This window comes from Crinia signifera, chromosome 5 (assembly GCF_055691185.1).
Source record: "Crinia signifera chromosome 5, ASM5569118v1, whole genome shotgun sequence".
Taxonomy (NCBI): Eukaryota; Metazoa; Chordata; class Amphibia; order Anura; family Myobatrachidae; genus Crinia; species Crinia signifera.
The window spans coordinates 274353304-274371339 of record NC_139221.1 but is presented as its reverse complement, the minus strand read 5'-3'; the positions used below and the strand labels follow the sequence as shown (position 1 = coordinate 274371339).

The 18036-nt window shown below is 38.0% G+C and overlaps 1 protein-coding gene across 5 annotated transcripts in view; it reads left to right on the top strand.

The window, feature by feature from the left end:
* DPP6 (dipeptidyl peptidase like 6) overlaps positions 1–17527 on the top strand; it is a 1240611-nt gene extending 1223084 nt beyond the window's left edge. For all 5 annotated transcript variants that reach the window (XM_083189040.1, XM_083189042.1, XM_083189039.1 and 2 more), the window contains 4 exons: positions 623–681; positions 1927–1999; positions 2135–2208; positions 12823–17527. In XM_083189040.1, coding sequence (XP_083045166.1) covers positions 623–681; positions 1927–1999; positions 2135–2208; positions 12823–12966 — 350 coding nt within the window. In that variant the 3' untranslated portion in view covers positions 12967–17527. The remainder of the gene's footprint in view (positions 1–622; positions 682–1926; positions 2000–2134; positions 2209–12822) is intronic.
* Positions 17528–18036: the final 509 nt, after the last annotated feature.

Sequence of the window (18036 nt, the reverse complement as noted above, 5' to 3'; positions counted from 1 at the left end):
CCGGAAGCGAGGGTATGCTGTACAATAATTGGGGATCCATATGTTCAAATATACAAACTCATGTCGAACATTGTATGTGTCAACCATGTGCCTGTTGCCCTTTTGAAGTCGTCCTAATAACTGATGATTCTATGATCAATAGGGTCCAAAGATAGAACAAAAAGACAGAAAGCAAGGCTGATTCAGAGCGGCAGACATGTCAGTTCTATGTTTGGGTTTGTACTGTACCTGCTTCATAGCTGAGAATCCCCCAGCTTTGAGCAGCTATGGGCGAATTAGAGTCATATGCTTATTAGTAATTTCCACTTGCTGCTGAATATGTGTATCGGCAGTGGGGCATTCACACATAGGATAGGTCTTCTGTGTGCACGTGGTAGGCATGCGGACTGAATTGCAGGCTATTTATGGGTACTGGTATACATTTGTCCAACTATGGATAGTGAAATTCTGCATTTTATCGTGTAAAGCGGACACGATGGCAGAGAACTTGGGTGCAATTCTGAATCAGGGTGTTTACATTTACATAAAACAAAAAGAAAGAAAGAAAAATATTGAATTTTTTGTACATTTAATGTCCTGGCATTTCTTACATTGTATCTCATTTATTTTTATTTCTTTTAAGCTTCTGCTTTTTCAGAAAGATATTTGGGTTTACATACTGTTGACAATGGAGCATATGAGGTATGTGCATATAACCAACATACATAATTTGATAAGCAGTATAATAAACACTGTTGATCTTGCATGATCTGTATTGTTATATAAACACACACACTGAATCTGTATACCAAGAACAAGTTCCATTGTGCTCAGTGTACACAGTGGGGGGGGGGGGGGGGCAGACTTTTTACCTGAGCCCAGGTCTGCTTGGTGGCCCAGGTCCCACTCCCCCCTCCCTCATTGTAGGGAGCCAGGCAGTGGGGAGAGAGATGACAGGCTGCTACCACAGCACAGCCTCTCTTCCCAGCTCAGCACACACTGCTCAGTGCATTGTGCTGAGCTGGGGAGAGAAACAGCTGCAGCCTGTCCTCTCCTCTCTCTCCATGTATTTGTGCGATGAGGATCCCACACAAATGACGTTATTTTTTGTAGTTTTGGGGGGTTTTCATGGGGGATGTGGCCACGCCCGCTCTATTTTAATGGGGCCAACCGACCTGTCGGCAACCCTGAGTCACACACAATATATATATGTCATATGTCAAATGAATCATCTGTATATACAATGTTCCTGAACCTCTCATTAACTATGACGTAATCAGGAACAGCATTCCTGATCCTGTCTTGGGCTAAATGTAATTCAATATCTCCTTTGAGTGCTTTTTATTTTCTGAATACTATCCATTTATTTAATAGCTCCACCTCCAGAATCATAGATCCTAGACTTCGTCTTAAAGAAAAAAGCACTGTATATTTCTGTAAATACACATAAACAAGAAAAGCCTTAAACTAAAAATGTGATTATCGTAGAAGGCATCTCTTATATGTCGTTGGAATTCCCGTGTGCCAGCATTTTCCACCATAGAACATTTTAGAACACTCTGAATGGGCAAGTTTTTCCCTAAGTCAATTTTATCTTATAGCAAGTTCTCACGCAGAGAGGGATGAAATGGTTCTTTAAAAAATACAGATTACGCTATGGAGTAATTCATTAATTGTTTTCAAACACTAACACAATTAACATATTTAACAATTACAGAAAGTCTCTGCTTATCTTGCTACATAAAACTAGGATTTTTAGATGTAGTGTTTTTTTTTTCATTTCAAATAAAATAAGAATCTATTAAATTTGCCTTGAAATCCATATCCTTTGTTCCATTCAAATAACAAGGCCTCTGTGACTTTTCATTGTAGCTTATCAGTCATTTCAGTAAAGCCAATTTTCTATCCTTTCGGTAAAGATAGCCTTGTTAATCTATATTTCCACAGTTGGCCAAAGTAACGGTTCGAGAGTCCTTATCGAATACAGCTAAATTTCTGATTATCCACGCTACTGCAGATGGTGAGTAATGCTTTATTAATCCTTAATCTATTCCATAATGATAAGAAACTATTAGACAGATGCTCCTCACTGAGCAGTTAGAAAATGTGCTTTAATTAATTTGTCCCCTTTACTGATACTAATCTTATTTCACAGAAAAGATCCACTTCCAACACACTGCGGAACTTATAACGAATTTAGTCAAAGCCAAAGCCAATTATTCCTTACTGGTGAGTTTCTTTTTCTCAACCCTATTTATGTAGCTGGTATACAGACCCATTTCAAAGATGCAGCAGCAGTGCAATAGCCCAGGGTGCCCCCTAAATGATCGGTAGTTCATTTCCATACTCCTTTCTCTTTCCCCAAGTAACAGAGCTCAAAAGCGAATGGAAGATCTTTGTTAAATTGAGCAGTTGCTTGTGGCCATGCAAAAGTCATTTTAAGTAAATGAGACATATAGGTGGCTGTGGTATGTTATGTCAGCAAGTTCTGAACATTGACAGTCAAAATATCAACATGGACATTACTGTGTGTCATAATACTGTGTTCAATTTGTTGACTTTGTTCATGTCAACCTTCAGAATATTGACATAGCATTTTTCATTATTGTAGCCTAACCTTAATTCAAATCTAACCCTAGCACAAACATGTCAACATAATGCCCATGTTAACATTCTGATTAAATATTCAAAACATGTCAACATTCTGGTGTCAACAGTCTGGTGTCAACAGTCTGTCAACATTGTGACGATTCCATATACCATGACGAATTCAGCAGGACAGTCATGGTTTTCGGCCACTGCTCTGCAAAGTGAATGGATGACGTGCATTATCCGCACAGAGCCGGGGAAGGTTGGATGCTGAGGCTGTCCAACAGCTCCTAAAATACTGGGCAAGCCTCTTACATGAGCAGAACAAATGTTATGAACCAGGGTGCGAGAACCGATAGATCCAAGATCATGCCTCCTTTTTGAGTGGGTGCTTAAGCCACCCACATAGTCCTGGGACACAGTTATCAAAAGTTAGAAGATATACATACAGGTTTTCAGGCAGAGGGGTGGATATTTCCATCATCGATATCGGCACACACCTTTTCAATGCAGCTGTTTTCAGCCGCATTGTCGCCTAATCAGATTCGACTTTTTAAAAATGGAAATTTGCATTGCAATCTGCGACCGTTTTTTCCAATCCACAGACTTTCCTGAAAGTCGGATAGATTGAATGGGTGAAATGTAAATTTTACCTTCTTGTTGGAAAGTTACGATTATATCCAACCGGAAATATAGGCACACATTGAATAAATACCCACCGAAGTCAATTTTTTCAAGATTCTAAAAAGGGGTGATACCAACCAATCAGATTCTGTCTGACAATTCTCTGTTGCACCCTAGAAAATCATAGACAGCATCAGATTGGTTGCTATGGACATCATCACCTCTTTTCTTTTTTAGAAGCTTAGTAAATCTATCCAGAAGTTGGAGGAAAATTTATCTAAAATGCAAGTTCACTATGCAACCTGCAAAAAGGTGAATTTTGCATTACTTACAGATCCAGCCATATATAAAAATGTCTTCAGTACAGCAAGGGCCTTTGCTCTTTAAATCTAAAGTGAACACTAATACATGCATCTGGTTAATGCCAGGAGATGTGGCTTCACTGTGTTACTAGGACATGCTTAAATACAGAACACAATATAGTAATGATTAATAAAGTCACATCACTGTGTTCTAGGGAATTAGACTAAGATCCAAAGACAAGATGATTTTTTTTCTTAAACTCAAATTAACCCCTTCCCGACATTTGACGTACATTTACGTCATGGCCGGGATGTACTTCCCGACGCATGGCATAAATGTACGTCATGGCTTTAAACTGTCACCGCGTCTATAGACGCGGTGACAGTTTGGAGATGTCTGCTGTCCCTGACAGCAGACATGTCCCAGCATGTCCAGGGGGGACGGCGATGCCTCCCCCCCGTCGGCGATCGCTGTGATTGGCTGTTCAAATGTGAACAGCCAATTACAGCGTTTTCTGTGTACCGGCGAATAACGTTCGCCGGTGACACAGGGATCGGTGGTGATTGGTGCTGTAAAGTACAGCACCAATCACCACGGGGTGTAAGGATGACACTGGTGTCACCCCACCTCACCCCACCCGCCCCCAAAGGCCGTGATTGGTTCGTCGGACCGACGGACCAATCACAGCCATGGAGGGTGATTTAAACTAACGGTGACTGCACTGCAGACGCCATTCCGGTCTGGAATTGCGTGCAGTGCGGTCACCGTGCCTATCTGCCGTGATATACTGACCTGATCCTTGCAAATACTTACCTGATCACTGCTTGTAGCGTGCTGGATGCTTCCTGGATCTTGTGACTTCTTGTGACTTCCTGTGTTGTGCTGCTGCAGTGTGATAGAGTTATAGATAGAGATAGAGAGAGATAGAGAGAGATAGTGACAGAGAGTGCTATATTTTGTGTCTGCTGCCCCCCCCCCCCCTGTTGTGCTGATCAGTATATCTGTGCTGATCAGCAACTTTTTGGGGGTGCTGTTTTTTTTTTTTATATATATACAGCTGTGCTGCGTGTGCAACTGACTGCTGCCCCCCCTTTTGTGCTGATCAGTATAAATTAACTGATCATCAACTTTTTGGGGGTGCAGAGTTTTTTTTTATATATATACCTGTCAGTGCTGCTGCTGCAGTGTCATAGAGTGATAGATAGTGAGAGATAGAGAGATAGAGAGAGATAGTGACAGAGAGTGATAGAGAGTGCTATATTTTGTGTCTGCTGCCCCCCCTTTTGTGCTGATCAGTATATCTGTGCTGATCAGCAACTTTTTGGGGTGCAGGTTTTTTTTTTTATATATATACCTGTCAGTTGCTGCCAGTTGCACTGTCAGTTGCACCAAAGGTTGTGCACCTGCTGCCCCTCACTGGTAATCAGTGTCGCATCAGTGATCACCTTTTTTTTTTTTAAAGGGTGCTGTGGGGTCTTTTTTAATTTTTTTTTTACACACACTGTGATTTTGTGGGTGTCCTGTGGCCACTGTGCGCTGATCAGTGACGTACATCACTGATCAGCTTTTTCGGCACAGGGTTGATCTATTTTTTTTTTTTTTTTGATCAAATTCCTGTTGCCTTTGAGCGCTGTTCAGTGACGGACGTTACTGACCAACATCTGTGCTCAATTTTTGGCGCAGGACCTTTTTTTTTTTTTTTTTTTTTCTGCACTACACACACACTACACACTACATACCCCCCCGGGTTGAAATAAAGTTTGTACCCCCCCTACACTATACACGTGTTGAAACATTTCACTACCAGAAACACAAAAATAAAAATGGCATCCCAAATGTCATCCCAAATGTCATCCCAGTCATCCAGAAGAATGTATTCAGCGGAGGAGGCATATGCCATGCTTGCCTCTGACTCTGACACAGCCAGTGATGCAAGCGGGGAATTTGAAGGATTCATCTTAAGCTCCTCTTCCTCCTCTAGTGATGAGGGACCCCCTCAAAGACGCCCCCATAGAGCAGCTGAGACCCCCCCCCAATAATTGATCTCGTATGGACCCCACCACCAGACAATTTTGAGCCCCAGGTTCCTGAGTTTTTGGCCATCCCAGGAATCCAATTTGATTCCACAGGTCTCAGAGAAATTGACTTTTTAAAATTATTTTTCTCTGATGATTTTATAAATTTAATGGTGGACCAAACTAATTTATATGCCCAGCAGTTTATTGCTCAAAACCCCACGTCATCATTTGCTAGGTGGACCCCTGTAGATGCAGTAGAGATGATGACGTTTTGGGGTCTGGTGTTTCATATGGGCATAGTAAAAAAGCCAGAAATTAGGCAATATTGGAGTACAGATGTTCTGTACAGCACCCCACTTTACCGTATGGCCATGACACGGACTCGTTTTGAGTTAATCCTTAAATTTTTGCATTACAACGATAATGCACAGTGCCCACCCAGAGATGATCCCACCTTTGACCGGCTATTCAAAGTCAGGCCGGTCATTGATCATTTCAGTGCCAAATTTGCAGAGATGTACATCCCAGATAAATTCATTTGCATAGACGAGTCCCTTATACATTTTAAAGGAAGGGTTAAATTCCGCCAGTACCTTCCCAATAAGAGGGCAAGGTATGGCATAAAAATGTATAAGCTGTGTGAAAGCACCTCAGGGTACACTCACAGGTTTAGGGTATATGAAGGGAAGGATTCAAGAATTGAACCGCCAGAATGCCCCCCATCCCTCGTAGGTGTTAGTGGAAAAATTGTCTGGGATTTAGTGCACCCCTTCCTGGATAAAGGTTATCACCTCTATGTGGATAACTTTTACACTAGCATCCCCCTGTTTAAGGCCCTTGGTTCAAGAGGTACAGCAGCTTGCGGTACTGTGCGCAAGAACCAAAGAGGCCTCCCAAAAACGCACATTGCCCAAGTAATGAGAAGGGGTGAAAGCAGGGCACAATCCACCAAAAATATGTTGTTGGTCAAATATAAGGACAAGAGGGATGTCCTTATACTGACAACAATTCACGGAGACAGTACCACCTCCGTCCCTGTACGAGGTACCAGTACCCACACCTCAAAACCTAATTGTATCCTGGATTACAATAAGTACATGGGCGGAGTGGATCTTTCAGATCAGGTACTGAAGCCGTACAGTGCCCTGCGGAAAACAAAAATCTGGTACAAGAAGCTGGCCGTGTATATCATCCAGATGGCACTGTATAACGCTTACGTGCTATTCCGTTCTACCAGCCAGAGGGGGACATTTATGCACTTTCAAGAGGAAGTCATAAAGGGCCTAATATTTGGGAACCAGCAGGCAGAGGGCCCCAGTACTTCTAGTACTGGCCCCCGTATTGTACCAGGGCAGCATTTTCCTGATGAAATCCCCTCCACTGGAAAAAAGGGCAGGACACAAAAAAGGTGCAAAGTTTGCTATAAAAAGGGAATAAGAAAGCAAACTATTTTCCAGTGTGACACTTGCCCCGACAAACCCGGCCTATGTATAAAGGAGTGTTTTAAAATATACCACACATCTATGGATTATTAGGTTCATCATTTCACCATGCTTCGGGGGTCTTGCTAATGCCACATAGCACCCACCATTCATTCCACCAGAATCTGAGCCGCAAAATCCAAAAATCACTCCTTCCCTTCTGAGTCCTGCCATGCACCCAAATGGTATTTTTTGGTCACATGTAAGGCATTGCCGTACTCGGGAGAAATTGGGGCACAGATTTTGGGGTGCTTTGTCTCCTTCATTCCTTGTGAAAATGAAAAATTTTGAGCCAGAACTGCTTTTTTGTGTAAAAAAATGAAATTTTTCATTTGCACAGCCCAGTTGTATCAAAATTGGTGAAACCCCTGGGGGTTTGAAATGTACACTATACCCCTAGATGAATTCCCTGAGGGGTGTAGTTTGCAAAATGGGGTCACTTGTGGGGGGCTTCCACTGTATTGGTGCTTTGGGGGTCTTGCTAATGCGACATAGCACCCACCAAAATTCCACCAGAATCTGAGCTGCAAAATACAAAAATCACTCCTTCCCTTCTGAGTCCTGCCATGCACCCAAATGGTATTTTTTGGTCACATGTGAGGCATTGCCGTACTCGGGAGAAATTGGGGCACAGATTTTGCTGTGCTTTGTCTCCTTCATTCCTTATGAAAATGAAAAATTTTGAGCCAGAACTGCATTTTTGTGTAAAAAATTTAATTTTTCATTTTCACTGCCCAGTTGTACCACAATTGGTGAAACCCCTGGGGGTTTGAAATGTACATTATACCCCTAGATGAATTCCCTGAGGGGTGTAGTTTGCAAAATGGGGTCACTTGTGGGGGGGTTCCTAACTTTTAGCATCTTATGGTGCATAGAAACCTACATGGTGCCTAAAAAATAATCTCATAAAAAGGAGGCTCCAAAATCAAGTAGGTGCTCCTTCTATTATGAAGCCTGTGGTTTGGTCAACGTGCACACTAGGGCCACATATAGGATATTTATGAAAACAAAAGAATTGGGGGAATCAATTTTTAGTCACATTTCTCTAGTAAAATCTACTGTGTTCCTTAGAAAAATGTATTAAAATTGAAAATCTGCAAAAAAAATGAAATTTTGAAATTTCACCTACACTTTGTTTTAATTCCTGTGAAACACCTAAAGGGTTAACAAACTTCCAAAATGCTGTTTTGAATACTGTGAGGGGTGCAGTTTTTGAAATGGCATCATTTATGGGGGTGTCTCACATACAAGTCCCTCAAAGTCACATCAGAACTGAACTGGTCCCTAAAAAAATCAGTGTTTGAAATTTTCTTGAAAATTTGAGAATTTGCTATTCATATTTTAAGCCTCCTAGTGTCCAAAAAAATTAAAAGGAGGTTGAAATAATGATGGCAACATAAAGTAGACATATGTTCTATGTTAGTTATTAACTATTTTGAGTGGTATGATTATTTGTCTCACAAGCAGAAAATTTAACATTTTGAAAATTTTCCATTTTTTTACGACATTTTGGTATTTTTCACAAAAAAACACAGACTGTATCGACGAAAATTTGCTACTAACTTGAAGTACAATGTGTCACGAGAAAACAATCTCAAAATCACTGGGATAAGTAAAAGCAAAAAAAAGTTATCCCCACTTAAGTGATACATGTCAGATTTGAAAAAAAGGGCTCTGTCAGGAAGGCAAAAACTGGCTGCGGCGGGAAGGGGTTAACACACACATCCATTGCCTCTGCTTTTAGTAGTTGAAATGGGAATATTATTTACTGATGATAACTGTTTTCTAATATCACTTTATTAATTCTAAAATGTTACATTAACAACGTAAGTGTGGTATTAACATAAAAAGGCGTCTTTCAACCAATCAGAAGCAGCCATCAGCTGTCCTCTTCATCCATTCAAATGTTGCAGCAGGGGTCCAGCTTCCTCAATTGAAAACTACACAATGACATTATTGTGCAAACTGACAACACTAGCAAAGGAACATTGTGTTATCTTTTGTGGCTTACAAATTAATATCACAGGTCACACAGCTGTCTTTCAAAGAAAGCTTCAAGAGGTCAAACATTCTGAACTATGATTATCATGCAGACGACTCAGGCAACTGACTAATCATGTGCTGTATCCTACAGTACATTCACTTTCACATATGTGCATGCTATTACAAACTTGTGATGGAATACTGCTGTACCACTGGCTTTCTGTGCTTTGATTTCTGGGCCAAAAGATTCCACATTTCCATGGAGACAACATATTCTGCTACTGCACAAACTGTACAAGCACCATGTTGACCTCCTTAAACTCTTCCCTAAAGGTTCAACACTGGTGCAATGTGTATGTTAATCCTCTCCGCAAATTAAGCAGCACTCAAAAGTATTTGCTGTGTTTGCCTGGGAAAAGAACCTGACATCCGTTATTGGCAAACAACATTTATATTATTTATATCAAGAGGCACTTGCTGACATTTCCAAATTTACAGCTATAACTTTTGTTGTGAAACATTTTAAATTGAATAATGATTCCATTAAATTCATACTCTAAATAAGAAAATTATTGTAACTGTGGAATCCCGGTGGTCGAAATACCGACGCCGGAATCCCAACTGCCGCAATGCCAACAAGGGGGGGGGGGGCGACAAGGGGGGGCCGGTACCTCGATACGCTCGTCACACTATTTTATTCTCCCTCTATGGGTGTCGATGAGGGACAAAGTGCCGGCATTGTGGCGGTCGGGATTCCGACGTCGGTATTTCGACCGCCAGGATTCCGACCGCATCCCCTATCACCACCACCTTCTTAAATACAGGACAGTTCTATGATTTTAATTATATTTCTTCTACTAAACATCATTTGTTTAGAGAGCCTTCTGTGTAACCATATACTGTATGGGGAGCAGGGGTGTAACTCCCAGAGGCAATGGAGACGCCTGCCTCCAGGTTTCTCCATTGCAATCACCTGAATCCCTGGCTTGGAAAAGAAACTAAGTTACCTCCTCACTTCCATACTGTTTTTCTTGGCCAGGAAGGGAATGTTGCTGAATTAATTGGTTGCCAATGGGCTAAAGTACAATCAAAATATAATATAAATACACTAAGGATGTAGGCAAATGTTATAGGATTGCTTGATTACCCTATGATGCCCATACCAGGTTTATGGATTGTAATGAGCAGTACCTACTAGCACCATGATATTGTGCAGTAATTGGCCATATATTTTACATTCAATTTGATACTCGGCTCCTTGTTGATTTGTGTATTATTGTTCCTTTTCCCTATAGAAAAACTTTAGATCTCTCTTTTTGTATATTCAGTTTTTATTAATGTAAACAATGCACATAACAAAGTACACTACACAATTCGTTACACGGCCTTACAAAGACTTAGCATAGTGAAATAGTACACAACAATAATGGTACACATTATAAATCTGTTGTAACACTCTGCAAACCTGTATAGAAATGGGGATACATAATAGACGAGGACATAAAAAACAGGAATAAAAGGAAGGGGACACATGGCACTGACATGTATACCTCTAGCACAGATAACGATAATTAGTATGGAGATAACCACCAGTGTTAAATAGAATTATAATGGAATGCCAGGAGGGAATCACTAATCAGTAACCGATGTAGGAGAATTAAGTAACATGACGTCAACTGGATCTTGAGGGAGAACTGGTAGACACTGTCTCTCTCGGTACTCAGTCCATTTAAACCACCTCAGGTGAATGGAGGACGCAGAGGAGGAATACTTACAAGTAGCCATTTCGGTACTTGTTTCCTAGCACGGCCACCCCGATTTCCATTGGGGTGGTCGTATCAGAAAAATTGCGTCGGTCGTATTGCATGCGATTTGGTCGCAAGGGATGCGACTGACCCGATTTTCTAATTGAATCTAATGTGAATAGGGTCCCTGGGACCCGATTTTACATTGGATTCAATGTAAAATATACCCTAGACCCCCAAATTTTACAACGCAAACCCCACCCCACGATAGACGCTAACCCGAAGCGTGGCGAGCGGCGGCGGTGCCCGTCCTCCAACCTTTTCATTCCCCTACTATCCACGTCGTCGTGGAGTTGAGAATATAAAGTGTGGCGAGCGCAGCGAGCCACCAAGCCCGAAGCGTGGCGAGTGTAGCGAGCCCCGCGAGGGGGCGCGTATAACTTCACAGGTCCCATCGTCAATTGTGAGGTGACGACGGGGCCATATATAATGTTAAATGGGTAATATTGGCCCATTTCACATTTTTCTAATTTTTTAATATGTGAGATGGACTTAATCAAGTCCATCTCATCTTGTGCCATTATAATGGCACAAGACCGACGAGATGCTCCCGATTTCAATGTTAAAAAATATTTTAACATTGAAGCCTATGGCAAAATCGGGGGCATCGCGTCGGTCGCGTCGGGGCCAATGTTAATGTTCCCGACAGACGCGATGCCCAAGATTGTGGCCGTGCTAGGAAACAAGTACCGCCATTTCATATAAGAAATGTTTGTGCACCTTATCAAGAATGGGGAGGAGACACGGGATTGTGTCTGACTTCCACATTTGACCAATAGCAGCTTTAGATTAGAATATGGCCAAGAATATATCTATCTCCCTCATGTATACTTGTGGCATGATGGAATATCGCAACTAAAGGGTCAGCAGGAATCTGAAATCCCAACACCTCTCTAATGAGAGAAAATATTTTAGACCAAAAACGGCTTGTAATCTCTTCTTGATGCCCAGCTGAGGTTAACGCATGGCCCCAACACTTTTTCAAATATGGGAAAGTGGGAGAAGCTTGGTTAGTCATAAAACATAAATGCTTTTATGTATTATTTGTCCAGAGAAGCCTTTGCCAGGAGCTTATAAGAGATCAAATGAAGATATAAGTAAGGTGAACAGCCATCCTCCTTTAGGGAGGACAGTCTTTCTTTTATAACTTCTGTCCTCCCTTGAAAAGTGTCCTCCTCTATTGCCCTTAATAACATTGCTGCAGTGGCAACTTCCGTGATCAGACCTCTCTGGTTAGGCAGTGTTGTTCCTTTTTCGGGCTCAAACAGTAGCTTCTGCACATGCGTAGAAGCACTGTACACACCCATAATACTATTTTATTATGGCCACATAAAGTTCTTCTGCGCATGTGCAGAAGCTGCCGTTTGAAACATATGCTTGCACCTGGGCCTACGAGTTGTTAGTTCCACCACTGCCCACCCTGCTGGTCTACTTTGGTTTGCTCCTTGGTTTTTTTATTTAAGATATTTTTTCTTAAATTTATTTGTGTCCTCCTATTCATTGTAAAAAAGTTGGTCACCTTAATATAAGGCATTCCCAACCTAACTAACTGTGCAGGTTTTAGTAATATCTAAGCTTGAGCACAGGTGACTTAGTTAGTACCTACGCTATTTTGATTTAACCATCTGTGCTGAAATCTGGACGACACTAAAACATGCACTGCCTTGAGGACCGTGGTTTGGAATGGCTGCTCTATATCCTTTTATTTTCTGTTGAAAAAGTGATTGCTTTGTACAATGGTATATTATAAGTTATTTCTTGCTGCATATTGAGCCATTGCCATATTGAATGTGCAGTCTGTACAATAAATACAAAGGGTACAAATTCAATACTTTGAACCTGACTTACTTGACACCATCACAGTTTATCTAATATCTTAATCCTTGAGCCAATACAGCCAATGAATTGTACATTTGAAAGGTTCAATGACTCAATTTCGGTACTAAAATGACTTATAATTTGGAGGTGGATTGTCTTTTAAAACATCTTAACTCAAACACAGTTAAACATAAAAAAATGTTTTCTTTCATTCATTTTTAGATATACCCAGATGAGAATCATTATATGAAGAGCCCGGCAATGGAACAGCACTTGTACAAGTCCATCGTTAATGTGTTTGAAGAATGCTTCAGAGTTCAAGACAAGCCCCCTGTTGTAGTCATAGAGGAAGAGGAAGAGGATTAACTTTTTGACGTGCCAAGCACATACCAATTCTTACATAACAATATGCAACTGAATTGTTTTCCTTGGAAAATACAAAATGTTATGTTTAGCATGTGTTTAACAGAACAGTGTCCTCGATGGCTTATCAGACCGTACAACTTCCTAGGTGGAAGAACATAAAGCATGGTGAACACGGCATACAATACTGTCTGAATACACTGCTTTTTGTTACGAGTAAAGGTTTATTGTACTTAACAACAAAATGGGGGGAAAACAACAACAGAAGAAACAAGACTTTTTAAGGATCTCCAAAAGGACTACTACACAGACTAGACAACCTGTTAATGTTCATGAAAACAAACAGTAGCATTAAACCTGTTCTTATTGCCGCACTAAATTAACATTGCATTTGAGTCTGAAGAAACTAATGCTATTAGTATGGGGGGGGGGGGGGGAAAGATTATAGCACAATTATTTTATTAATACTAATTTACAGTTTGCTTGCTCAAGTTCATGAAAAATAAAAAAAACGCGACTTTCAGGGCAGCAAAAATGAATACGATGTATTAATCTTACTAAAATTGTGTATATCATTATGTAATTACTACATGTTTTTTATCTTGTTTTTACTGGCTTCATTTATTTTTCTTTATCACCCATGCCTTTTTTTGCAACTTGCATTAGCGTATGAAAGTGGTGTCAAAATATTTAATGTCACATAGATGATATTTTCATGTAGGCCATTTTTGTGAAGCCCTGATTTGAATACAACTGTCTAACAGCTTTGGAGAGTGGGCAGAAACACTTTGTTGAAGTATTAAAGACACAAACCATTCAGCCTATGACAAATACCTTTTATTCACCTTTAAACATCATACTATATGGTAACAGAGAAAACAAAGCAGCTTAACATTTAAGGATAACCTTAATAAAACAGAAAAATGGTATTTTGGTGAGATCAATAAAATAATAAAATCTTCCCTGTTCTTCCTTGATTCTCTGGTGCAACATGTCCCAATATGTTTGTAAAACTTCTAGTAGGAGATCTTGTGCTCATAGCATTAACAAGGTCCTTTGAATGTGCATGAGAGCCAGCAAGTCAAGTAAGTAACATTTTTATAATTTTATTAACCTCCATTGACTCAACAAAGTTTTTTTAATTTATTTTTTAATTATTAGTTTTGGGCTCAGTTATCCTGTAATTTCAAATAATTATCTGTGATTGTTTTGTTATTCATATCTGTCATTTAGTTTAAATATTGTGCCCATGCCTGCAACAGAAATACATTAGATACTAGCCTGTGTTATCTACCGGCAATAATATACCATTCTACTTGTCTTTATTCACCGAATATATGTTTTTACCTGGTTGTGTCCCAGTTTAAATAACATTTTCATGCAATCGGTTAAAAATCTTTGAGCACCATTTCTAACTATATTAAAAGATATGGTATGTCATTTATGGCATACATAATAGTGGATAAATGGTATAAATGTTAAACATACACCTCATAAAAAAAAATGTATACAGTAAATTAAACTAATCAGAAGGTTTTTTTTTTATGATTGTTGGGACTGTTATTGTTTTCACAGGAATCTTCATTAATTGAAGTAAATGCTTCTATTAATTTGGTATAAATTAAAAATACCCAGGGTAAAGACATCCTACAGTAGAACAAATAAAATGTTGATAACCTTGTTTATAAATAGGGGCTTGTAAGTGTGATGATGGAAATGTCATACTACCTGTCAAAAACTGGATATATGTATAGCTAGGTCAGACAGGTAGAGGTGAAATTAACATAATTGATTAGACCAAGCAATCAGACCTGAGTGTATCATATGTAGTTCTTACATTTTGGGTGAGCAGTTGGTGTCAGTTGAGTGCACAAACATTGTTATATGGAAGGCACCACCATAAGCAAAAATAAATAATATAAAAAATATGATTAAAAATAATATTGCTCAAATTCAGGACGGAATATGGTACATTACAGTTCAGCTTTGACAAAGGGCTAAAGGCGCTGACCTAAATATATGTGTATAAACTGGGAGCATATAAATAATTTACAAACTTTTATTTTTGGCTAAATATCTGCAGAGCCTACTAGCCGACATATCTCCTTCCACTTCTTTGTATGTTTTCTATCAGTTTGTTTTTTGGACATTGTGGCTTGACTAGTCTTTCAATGTTGTGTAAAATACATCCATTGATATCAGACCTGCCCATTGGCATGAGGGCACAACAATTATTTTTTATGTGAGAGGTTTATTACACATTTATAAAAATGGAGGAATGGTTTTCATAAGGAAATGGGACAAAGAGAAATATAATTACATCACAGGATAGTGAATCTAGAAAATACAGATTTGTTAACGTATGGAAATTAAGAGAATTTTGCAAATGTGAATAGTACTTTTTTTTTCTTCAACTCTATGTTTATTTTATTCTATTACTAGAGTAATACAACAGAAAAGCTCTAAAATTTAGTGTATTAGTTTGTACTTTCTAACCCAATACAAAATAATAATAATAATAATAATAATAATTTAAATGTAACTTCTAAAAAGCAAAGTCATTTGTTCATGGTTAATGGCTGTAAGGAAGCTACAGTTCTGATGTTGCAATGTATGTATATCCTTGCTGTAAATTACTTATATATTGCCTTCATAAAAGATTTTGTTTAAATGTATTTGTTAAAATATTTAAAATTGCACTGTTTACATCTGTAGCTAACCCTCAGTTCTTTAATAATGACTAAATAGGTTTATTAAAGCTGATATCTTTTGATCCTATAAAATGGAACAAAATATTATAATTGCTTTAGTGTTTGTCATGACATTTTAATGATATGTAAAATCAATTTACTATAGTTTCATTTTCACTTTGCTTCTTGTTAGGTCTCAGTGGAACAATACCAAACACTACAGCCATTCTTTTAAACACCACAGGAATATATAATTATATTAGAATAATAAAACTAATCAAAACAAATTAAATTGGTTATTAGTTGGAAATAAAATTGAAGAAATAAAATGTGACAATATTTCCAGCTATGTCCCATACTGTATATTGCCTGCAGACAAAGTATGTCTATTTTATTTATCATTAATATTCATATAGGTGCTGTATGAATAAGTACTAATTATTTTGCTAAAAAATATGATCTCAGTAAGTACAACAAACAAATTACAAAAATAATGATCATAAGTATAATTTTAATGTGTTAAGCAAAATTAATAAATTGTAATTTATGTATTTAACTAGGAAAAGAACATTGGTTGTACTATATTTATGGTTTTCTATGATATTTTACGTAATCATTATGTTGCTGTAGATCATAAGCTTCTAGTTAGTGGCCAAACTCTTCAAATGTATTGCTTGAACATTGAAACTATCAATGGAATATGTTATCCATTTACTAATGAACATTACAGAAAAACTATCGAAATGAAAAAAAATATATATGCATCAAAATTCTGTATTTCAGCCATTAACAATCCCAAAATTAAATTGTATTTAATTGTGCACAACACAGTCAAAATGTTTTCTGATTGTCTTAATTAAAAATGTGTTCAGTTGGCATTTAAGAGAAACATCAAATTTCAGTAATATGGTAAATAATATTTTCTTTTTACTTAAAGTGAAATGATGATAGTGGTCACATTATGCTTATGTTTTGCTAGGTTGATATTAAACTAATACATGAAAAATATATTTTGAAAAAATATATCTCTATTTTAAATGTTTTGGCTGATTTGATATAAAATGTGCCTGCCATTAAATAGGAAAATTATGACTCTATTCTAAAGTAGTGTATATTAACTAAACTGAACATACATTGATCTTCAGATGGACATTTCTAGATGATTTATATGCCGGCCATTAACTGAAGAAACTATACTTAAAATCCAACCAAATGTACAGCCAGTATTAATGTTGTATATATGAGTTTGTAAATATGGAATGTAAGTCATTTATTTGTGAAGATTCCAGCTGCTTACTAGTATTGTGTTTCGCATGCCAGCCAGACTACACCAATCTTTGCTAATCAAAATTGTTAGCTTTAAACTTCACTATAAAAATTGCTAATCTTAATTTGATCTATTTTGACAGCTTGAATGTTATTGAGGGTTTCTACAATGTTGACATAGTAATGTTAGTAAACTCACATCCAATCCGCAAATTATGTATTAATGTTGTTCCTTTTTGTTATTTTTTGGTTTGTTTTCCTTTCCTTTATTTTTTTTTTTATCTTGAAATTTTGAATGTTAGTTATTGTTATCTATGTCACACTGGACAATAGACTATCTGTAAGACATTTTAATTATGGTGGATATTTTCAGTACGTTACAAAAATAATGGTAAAAGGAATTAAATAAATAAATACAAAAAATCTACCAAATGAAAACCTAATGATTTTAATATTTTTCCCATTCTATATGGTTATAAGGTGTACCTTAAAATGTAAAACTGTACACAAAAAACATCGCTTTTTGTCCAAATTTTTTTGTAGAAAGACCATTAGGATGTGGCATGGTAGTGTTTCGTCATCCATGAAATAAATCATTATTTTATCAACCTGGTTGGTTATATTTGGTGTAAAAAAAAGGATTTACTATTTTTTGCTGAATATGTGAAAAATAAAATGGATAAATATGTAGGCCGGAGAAGAAATCAAATAACTCTAATGGGTAAAGGTAAGGCCCTGCTATTCTGATATTAGAACTTTACAGTTTAGATGGATGGATATACAGTACCTGTACTGATGGAATTTGTTTCATATAAAGGGGTGTTATATTCAACAATCTCAAGTTGAACTGGTGTCTCACATCACTAATCTGTACTGTTGCTAAAGGGTGTAGTAGTTGTCAGACATATTTAGACAAACAGGAGTTGGCAACAATGAAATACAGGGAATGTAGCAGTGGGGTCACATATTTCATTTTTTTTTAATAGTATACTTCTGGGACATCTAACATGGACTGGGTTAGGGATAAAGAGCCTGAATCATGTTTGTAAGTAAAACAAAACAGCATGCAACTGGTCAAAACTATGTTGCACTGCAGGAGGGGTAGAGAGATTTAAGT